The sequence below is a fragment of the Camelina sativa genome, chromosome 9 (assembly GCF_000633955.1).
Source record: "Camelina sativa cultivar DH55 chromosome 9, Cs, whole genome shotgun sequence".
Classification (NCBI taxonomy): Eukaryota; Viridiplantae; Streptophyta; class Magnoliopsida; order Brassicales; family Brassicaceae; genus Camelina; species Camelina sativa.
This window is the reverse complement of record NC_025693.1, coordinates 8,587,997-8,596,430: the sequence shown is the minus strand read 5'-3', so window position 1 is coordinate 8,596,430 and position 8,434 is coordinate 8,587,997. Positions and strand designations below refer to the sequence as shown.

At 39.2% G+C, this 8,434-nt stretch overlaps 4 protein-coding genes across 6 annotated transcripts; 1 reads left to right on the top strand and 3 right to left on the bottom strand.

The window, feature by feature from the left end:
- Positions 10-1,262, top strand: LOC104715120 (transcription factor MYB44-like). Its single transcript, XM_019230413.1, has 2 exons — positions 10-267; positions 363-1,262. Exons 1-2 carry the CDS (start codon positions 96-98, stop codon positions 683-685), a joined length of 495 nt encoding a protein of 164 aa, XP_019085958.1. The 5' UTR covers positions 10-95; the 3' UTR covers positions 686-1,262.
- On the bottom strand, positions 1,403-3,129 carry LOC104710743 (putative lipoate-protein ligase A). Of its 3 annotated transcripts, none has more exons than XM_010427391.2 (5): positions 2,892-3,129; positions 2,476-2,693; positions 2,142-2,380; positions 1,902-2,050; positions 1,403-1,789 (listed from the first exon to the last, which is right to left on the bottom strand). In XM_010427391.2, exons 2-5 carry the CDS (start codon positions 2,652-2,654, stop codon positions 1,574-1,576), a joined length of 783 nt encoding a protein of 260 aa, XP_010425693.1. In that variant the 5' UTR covers positions 2,655-2,693; positions 2,892-3,129; the 3' UTR covers positions 1,403-1,573. The 3 variants fall into 3 exon arrangements, with proteins under 3 accessions (XP_010425693.1, XP_010425695.1, XP_010425694.1); XM_010427393.2 differs by having other exon boundaries at positions 2,476-2,690; XM_010427392.2 differs by having other exon boundaries at positions 2,476-2,677.
- On the bottom strand, positions 3,227-4,017 carry LOC104710741 (probable calcium-binding protein CML30). The gene has a single exon (XM_010427390.2). It carries the CDS (start codon positions 3,927-3,929, stop codon positions 3,336-3,338), a length of 594 nt encoding a protein of 197 aa, XP_010425692.1. The 5' UTR covers positions 3,930-4,017; the 3' UTR covers positions 3,227-3,335.
- LOC104715119 lies at positions 5,251-8,057 on the bottom strand. The gene is made up of 3 exons (XM_010432561.1): positions 6,932-8,057; positions 6,360-6,746; positions 5,251-6,272 (listed from the first exon to the last, which is right to left on the bottom strand). The coding sequence occupies exons 1-3, from the start codon at positions 8,055-8,057 to the stop codon at positions 5,251-5,253; spliced, it is 2,535 nt and encodes an 844-aa protein (XP_010430863.1).

Here is an 8,434-nt window from a genome sequence, read left to right as displayed (position 1 = left end):
ACCCTTTTGGTCTCAAGTTCAGAGGTACATTTAATGGGTTTGGAGAAAACAATGCAGTGTCTGAAACCGTGGTAGAAGAGTTGTGCAATAAAGGAATGATGCAGAAGAAGAGTGATGATTTGAAGAAGAAGAAGAAACAGAGCGGTTCTAGGGTTTGTAGTAGAGGGCATTGGAGGATCTCTGAGGATACTCAGCTTATGGAGCTTGTTGCAGCTTACGGTCCTCAAAACTGGAACCACATTGCAGAGAATATGCAAGGAAGAACAGGTAAACAAAAAGTTGAAATCTTTAATCTTTTCCTTTGCTAATTCCTGAAAAATGTGAAACTTACAATGTTCTTGATTCTTTGGGTTTGTTTCAAGGCAAGAGTTGCAGGTTGAGGTGGTTTAATCAGTTAGATCCGAGGATTAACAAGAGAGCTTTCAGTGTTGAGGAAGAAGAGAGACTACTTGCAGCTCACAGAGCATTTGGTAACAAATGGGCAATGATTGCAAAGCTTTTTACTGGAAGAACAGACAATGCCTTGAAGAATCACTGGCATGTACTCATGGCAAGAAAGATGAGACAGCAATCAAGTTCTTACGTCCAAAGATTCAATGGAGGGTCTACCCACAAACCAAACACAGATCACAAAATCTTCAATCTTTCTCCTGGTTTGTGTCTTCTTACCCTATCTACTTCTTGATACATATACATTTGAGTTTGATCTGTTATTGGAGTCAAGTCACATTATGCTATATCTCTTGATATTTAGCACTCAAGAGCATTGAACTTATGGTAACATGTAAATTGGGCTCAAAATTAACCAGCTTGCAAGTTTTAGGGAGATTCTCTGATGTTGGTGAGTTCTAAGTTTCATGTTTCTGTGTGTTCTACAGGTAATGCCGATGATGAAGATATGAATCTGAAAAAGTACAGCTGGGAAATGCTAAAAGAGGAAACTACTAACCTGAAAGCTCAGTATCTCCAAGAAGAATATTGTTCTTCACGCATGCCGATGCAGGGTCCACATCATCACTACTCAACCTTCCCTGCAGATTCCTTGGCACTGACACTGCATGTTTCCATCCAGGAACCATCATCATCATCCTCATCATCATCATCTTCGTCATTATCACTGCCATCATCATCAACTGCAGAACATACAATGGTGACCAGATATATTGAGACCACTAAACCTCCAGCATTTATAGATTTCCTAGGAGTAGGCCACTAAAGCTCCAACACGTAGAGTGGGAACTAATCAAGAACTTGATTACTCCTGTCATTATTATCAAAGTCACTGTCTTTGGTTAGCCATTAACATGACAAGCTACGAAATCAAGTTATGTCTTTATTATCTTTATCCATGTGCTCTTATTTATCGAATTTCTGATTCAAACTCTCAAAACAATATTACAAAAATTAAACACCAGCACATATTTATCTTTAAGAATTCTGAGTTAGGCCATGAATGGAGACAAAAGTAATGGTTCTAACCCAAGGTAAAGAATCAATGACCAAAAAAATCTATAGCAGTTTTGCATTCCATATGAGTAAAACTTAACTAGCATGAGCAATACTGTCATGCATTCTAACTGGTGTCAGCCATTGCTTTTTCGAGTTCTTCCAATGTAAGCAGCCTCGTGGTCTTCAAATTATTTTCTGCTTTTGTGTAGGAATCTATATCCTTAAGGTTCACTTGCTTCAATGTGAATTGGTTTCCCACAGCCTTTATTGTCTTCTCAACAAAATCAGATCTTTCAATGTAATCCTTCATTCTACACACGAAATCTGTGTGATCTCTTTCCTGCAATGTACCAAAACCGTTGGAATACATAACTAACTTCCATGAATAAAAGAGTTTTGGATCAAGTAATCAAATTGAAGACATTTAGATTAAGATAGATTCAGGATCATACCAACCGGTACTGCGGCACTCTCGAAGGCAGCTTAAGGTAAGCCATGTTTCTCACATTGTAGTCCCATAGAAATGATGTATGGTGTATCCATCTATTCCTTATTATTGATTGAGCATTCCCACCAAACTTACGATCACCAAAAACATAATCTGAAATATCCGAAATACAAGGAACATTAAACCTTTTCACTAAGAGTAACAAAACAAGAAATCTAAAAGAGTAGAGCTTTTAGTCACACACCATTCTCACGTAGTTGGAAACCATTAATACCATTGAACACATCACCATACAACGAACCGCTCCAGGCCATGACAGAACGAGGATAAGGCTGGACATTTGGAACATCATCCTTGTTACAAATCAAACTCACAAACATAGTACTCTTATCCACAATCACAGTTCCTCCTCCCGTAAACCTTTTAATAACCGGTATTCGATCTTCCATAACAGGTCCAAGCTCAAGAAGCTGAGCAGGCTTCCTGTAACAACGACAACATTGCTCAAAAGTTAAACATTTTTTCGCAATGACTTCGATTTAGAATCGAGGAAAGATGGAAACAGTAAGTGTTTTTACCCTGACATTCCCATAACAATGGTAGGGACATCGGTTCCATCATTAACAATGCACCAATTATGAGAAGATGTTCTAAGAAGCCTTTCTTCCAAATGCAGTTGCTCCAAGATTGGTATACCTTTAAGTCTAACAAGATTCATCAACGGAAGCCCCAAATCCTTAGCTCTACTTAAACTCATCTTAGCCCTTTTCAAGCTTTAACCTGAGAAGAGAAGCTTCTATGATACAAGTTAAGAGCCATCATCAATACAGAGACTTTTATAGTTTCTTTCAAAAACCCACAAAGACAAAAGCAGACAAATCTCGAAATTTCGAATCTTTGGTCAGATTTTGAATTTTAATGAAGATTGAAGAAAGGTATCTAATTTCGATTTGAGGGTTATCAAATCTCGATTCCAATAAGAATGGAAGCTAACCTGAATTCGGATTCCGGTGACGGTCGTTGGTCGGCGATCTCCGACTTCAATGCAACGAGAGGATTCTGATTACAGCTAGCGAAGCCTCTAGCTTGACTAGAAGCTTTTTTAAATTATATAATGCGGAAAAAAAAAAAAAAGGTATATGCCCGCAAGGTGTTTGATTAAATGCCGCAATGAGATGTGTTTTTTTTTTTTTTTTTAACGTTCTGGATTTATGAATATATTACATACCCAGTTTAGGAAACAAGCATCTATGGCTAGAGAGACTTATAATTATCTGATTAATCTCGGCGTAGAACACACGAAAACACTATGATGGTGCATGGAAACTGTTCGATTAAACGCCGCAAAGAGTTGTATTTTTTCAACAAACATGTTTTAATATTCACAATCTCATCACAAGAATAGTAATAATAAAAGAATAAATGTCATTATTAGATCTTAATAGAAGCTATTCTCCATGAATTTAACAAAGTCATTAAAATCGATTCTTCCGTCTTTGTTTCCATCTAATGACCTAATCATGACCAAACAGTTCTCTAAGCAAAACCCTTCTTTGAAACCTAAGATTGTCAAAACTCTTTGCAACTCTGTAGCATCGATGAACCCATCTCTGTTTTCATCAAACACATCGAAAGCTTGCTTCACTTCTTCCAAACTAGCTTCTTTCTCTTCGAACAAACACGAAACTTGCTTGGCACTGTACCGTTCTTGAAGCTGATCATCGTCATCATCATCATCATCATTGGAAAAAAGCCCTAAACTTGTCATAACCATCTCAGCATCTTCTTTACATAGATCACCATCTTCTTGTTTGATCATCATTCTCTCTTGTTGATCTTTGTTGTTGTTTTTGTCGATACTACTTTGATGATGATGTTGAAGAAGAGGGATAAATCTGGATAAAGAGATGCGAGTTGAGGAAACCCATCTGCAGAAACTTATGACGAACAAGTTGAACAGAGCAAACAAAGGAACAGAAGAAGAAGAAGAAGAAGATTGTTTGTATCCCGACAAGAAACTCTTGGACTCCATGGTTACGTTACTTAGGTATATCAATGAATGAAAGGAATCACAAAAAAGGTTATTAGAAAAGCTTCTTAGAGGAGATATAGAATCTGTGTGTATATGTTAAGATATATATACAAGATTGAATTTTTCAAGTGTTGGTTCAAGGAAAGTGGTATAGGGCGAGTAGAGACAAAGACAAAGTCCGTGTTTGAATAGGAAATAGGAAGTTTCTTAGTTTCCTTCTAACATTATTGGAATTGTTAGGAGTTCTTCTGGTCTTATTTGGAGGAAAGTTTGGTCGGTTTGACTTGTTTATTTATCGTTAACTTACAAATATTTTGTATGTTTTATTGGTTGGATATATAGTTGTGTTAAGTAATCTAGACTTTTTGTATATTTTTAGCATTCAAATATGATATTTAATTAAATGAAAACTCGAGAGACCAAGACTGGAATACATATGTAGTACTGAAGACTTTTTTCTTTGAATGTACGACATTTATTTCAATCATAATTTGACTGGAAATCTACTTAATTTATATAACGATAATTATTTCAATAATGTTTTACGCTGGTTGTGTTTTTTTTTTCTTATCAATTTTTTTTTATGATTTTTTTTTTTAAAGAGCCAACCCCTCTATTACTTCACCAATGGAGGTGGTCTTATTGTGACTTTTTTTTTTTTTGCTAAATTGCAAATATCATATAAAATGAAGAGTTTGAGTCACAATACTGAATAACCCATAGGGTTTGGTTTCTTGGCAAAAAAAAGTAGAAAAACAAGAAAGCAAAAGTAAGTCTTTGGGAAGAACGTTGAACTTCAGTGCAGCCATAGTTGCATAAGCGTTTTGAATCGCTTATTCATCTGACGTGCAGTGATTGTGTTTTTAACCTCTCTGTCGATGCTTTTGAAGACCACTGATGGTAGCACAAAGTGTTGGTTGTGATACAGATTGTTGCGCTGTTTCCAAATAGCATAGATGACTGATTGGCAAACTAGTTTGCGTAATGTGAACGGAGAGCGGGCAAACCTGCTGTTTGTCCAGGTTAGTAGTTGGTTCCAAGAGCCAAAACTTGTGGCCGGCAAGTCTAGCTACCTTCTTACTGCATTCCAGAGGTAAAGAGCAAAGTCACAACTTAAGAACAAATGATCCCTGAATTCTGGGTATAGGGAGCAAAAGTCACAAGTAGTATTGATATTCATCCCCAAACCCGCAAGTCTTGTCTTGGTAGGTAGTCTGTCCAAATTTGCTATCCACATATTAAACGCATGCTTTGGCGTAGCTCCTTTAAACCATACTGAGAGGTGCCAACTTACCTCTTCTGCTCTTGGTCTCAATGATGCCTAGGTTCTTGGTGACGAGAAACCATTGCATTTTTTATTGTCCACCACCCACTCATAAGAGTCTGTATTGTGTGCTTCACTGATGTTCCTTGTCGTGGTAAGGTGAATATGGAGTTGAAGGGCTTGTTCAGATCTTGGGTCCGCCAGTTTCCAACCATTAGAGTCACATACATCTGCTACTTTTGCTTGTCGAGGGACCCTTAGGTCTCTGGGGCCTTGGTATCCGATGAACTTGATTAGGGGACCGAAGGGGGTCCAATTATCAAACCAGAAACTTGCTTCCCTTCCATTACCAATGGTGCATTTAATAAAACCTTCAGCCAAATTTCTAAGCCTTAACAAGCACTTCCAATTCCAAGAGTTCGAGGCTGTTTCAGGCTGATCCCATAAGCTTAAAACTTTGCTACAGTTGTGGAGTTTATGCCAAGCAACCCATAACGAGGCACTTCCAGAGAAGAGCAACCAAATCATTCGTAAGCACAAGGTTCTATTCCAAGTAGCGAACCTTCTTAAACCAATTCCCCCTTCAGACTTAGGAAGACAAACCTGGGACCATGAGATTTTTGCTAGACCTTTTTTCTCGATCTGACCAGACCATAGGAAGCGAGAACATAAAGATTCAATTTGTCTAATACAACCCAGCGGGAGGATGAAGGTGGAAATCCAGAAATTGACAATACCTGAAATGTCCGAGGTAATTAGCTGAACTATATCAGCGAAGGATAGTGATTTTGTTGCCCAAGAGTTGAATCTGGCTTTGATTTTCTCTATAAGGGGAGCGTACTCTGCAACTTTCAATTTCCTACTCATCAAAGGCAAACCCATATATTTTTTAGGGAGCATCCCAGTTGTAAAACCATAGCTTGTTAGAGCATTTGAATCAGCTTGGCTCAGCACAGAGTGGAATAACTGTGTTTTATCTCTATTCATGTGCAGCCCCGACCAACCAGCAAAATCCTCAAGTGTTTCATAAATACCATGCAAGGATGAACTATTACTATCAAAGAATATCATGACATCGTCTGCAAACATAAGATGGGATATTTCCACTTCTGAGATTCTAGGGTGATATGAGATGCAACCTGAGGCATACTTAGATCAGAGCAAACCTGAGAAGACCTCCATGGCAAGTACAAATAGATAGGGTGACATAGCATCGCCTTGTCTCAATCCCTGAGTACTTTTGAAGAAACCTCCAGTGTGTCCATTTACTGTTAGTGAGAAACTGGCAGTGGTTAAGCACTCCTGGATCCAGCCGATGAATTTCTCTGGTAGGTTAACAGCTTTGAGGGTTGCGATAAGAAAGTCCCATCTTATAGAATCGAATGCCTTTCGCAGATCTACCTTAAGCATTGCACTAGGTGGAGTCGCTTTCTTATTGTAGCCTTGAACAATTTCAGTAGCGAGCAGGACGTTCTCCAGGAGCAAGCGACCAAGCATGAAAGCAGACTGAGCATGACTGATCACCGAGGGGAGGATGGCTTTGAGTCTGCCGGCTAAGAGTGTAGAGATTACCTTGTAGACAGTGTTTAGACAGGAAATATGTCTGAACTCTGACACAAAAGAGGCGTTGGGGATTTTTGGGATAAGGACCAGATTTGTTGCATTCCACTGCTTGAGCAATTGACCAGAACTAAAAAATTCAAGCACAGCCTCTGTGACTTCGCCCCCTATGAAGTACCAACACCCGGTAAAGAATTCTGAGGAAAAGCCATCAGGCCCACTAGCCTTGTTCCTTGGCAACGAGAAAAAGCTGCTTTAACCTCCTCTGCCGTGAAAGGAGATTCCAGACGTGACTGCTGAGCTTGAGAGCATCTAAAGTTCAGGAGGTTTGTGATATCTTCTTGGTGGAAGATGTGATTATCCTGCTCACCTCCAAGGTTTTTTTGGAAATAATCCACACAATGATTTTGAATATCTTGTTGGCTTTCGAATCTGTTGCCATTACCATCAAGTAGGAAGTGGATGTGGTTTTGCGCTTGCCTAGAGGAGGTCATCTTGTGGAAATAGGAGGTGTTACTGTCTCCCTCCCTAAGCCATGTCACTCTTGATCTTTGGAGAAAGTAACTTTCCTCTGCAGTAGATAGAATAAGCCATAGCCTGTGTTTTTCCAATTCTATTTCCGCATTAGCAACAGATGGAGATTGTAACATTCTATTCTGATCTTGGAAAAGGCTTTCATGGGCTTCTTCTGTTCTTTTCTCGAGATCAGAGTAGTTTTCCCTGCTGAAATCTCTAATGACTTTCTTCAAAGCTTTAAGTTTGTTTGATACCCTGAACATTGTAGAACCCGTGATATTTAGAGAAAACCATTCCAGGCAGATCAGTGGGATGAAATCTTCGTCCTTTAGCAGAAAGTTGAAGAATCTGAACGGCTTCTTTGCCTTAGGGGCTGCTGACCGAAAGCTTATCCCACAAGAGGCGTGATCGGAAAAACTAGGCTCACCAAAAAGCCTTAGGGAAGATGGGAAGCTGGTAGTCCATTGATCATTTATCAGAATACGATCCAGTTTTTTGGTGACAGGATCTCTTCTTCTTTTGTTCCACCAAGTGAAGGTAGGACCTCTGAAATTCAGATCGGTTAAGGAAGCATTGAACATAACTTCTCTAAACAGTCTTGTAGGACTATCCGCCAATGAGCCGTCGTCTGCAGAGTGTTCTTCTGGGTGCAATATCTGAATGAAATATCCAAGTAAAGCCCAAGCCTTGTCATTGAGCCTTGCATCATTTGAGATGTTTATCAATTCATCCCATAAAGCTTGTCGTGTAGCCTCATCATTAGCAGCATACACAAAAGATATGACCATTGCTTCCGCACTCTCCGGAAATTGAACTTCACAACTGATCATTTGTAGAGACTTACTAATTACCGAAACGCTGACGCTAGGGTGCCAGAGAACCCATATCTTACCTATCTCCGAGAAACCATAGTTGTTGTCGAAACCCAGGCAGCAGAGCATTGAGAAATTTCTGTTGCTTAGTCTCCTTGACATGTGTCTCCACGAGACTACCAAAAAGGGGTTGATGGTGTCTAAAGCATTTCTTAAATCCGTGTCTATGTGAGGCTATGTTAAAACCTCTGACGTTCCAACAAAAAATGTCTAAAGACATGTGGGTGTTTATCGACATGGAGATTATTGGTGTTTGGGGTCTTTGCCCTTTGCACTTCGTTGCTGTCTCTATG

Coding starts and splice junctions, on each gene's coding strand:
- LOC104715120 (XM_019230413.1), top strand. CDS start 96: ATGATGCAGAAGAAGAGTGATGATTTGAAGAAGAAGAAGAAACAGAGC. Junction 268..362: donor GAATATGCAAGGAAGAACAG/GTAAACAAAAAG, acceptor GTTTGTTTCAAG/GCAAGAGTTGCAGGTTGAGG.
- LOC104710743 (XM_010427391.2), bottom strand. CDS start 2,654: ATGAGTTTAAGTAGAGCTAAGGATTTGGGGCTTCCGTTGATGAATCTT. Junction 2,381..2,475: donor ATTGTTATGGGAATGTCAGG/GTAAAAACACTT, acceptor TCGTTGTTACAG/GAAGCCTGCTCAGCTTCTTG. Junction 2,051..2,141: donor TTTCCAACTACGTGAGAATG/GTGTGTGACTAA, acceptor CGGATATTTCAG/ATTATGTTTTTGGTGATCGT.
- LOC104710741 (XM_010427390.2), bottom strand. CDS start 3,929: ATGGAGTCCAAGAGTTTCTTGTCGGGATACAAACAATCTTCTTCTTCT.
- LOC104715119 (XM_010432561.1), bottom strand. CDS start 8,057: ATGGTCATATCTTTTGTGTATGCTGCTAATGATGAGGCTACACGACAA. Junction 6,747..6,931: donor GAATTCTTTACCGGGTGTTG/GTACTTCATAGG, acceptor CTACACTCTTAG/CCGGCAGACTCAAAGCCATC. Junction 6,273..6,359: donor TGCCATGGAGGTCTTCTCAG/GTTTGCTCTGAT, acceptor TTATGTTTGCAG/ACGATGTCATGATATTCTTT.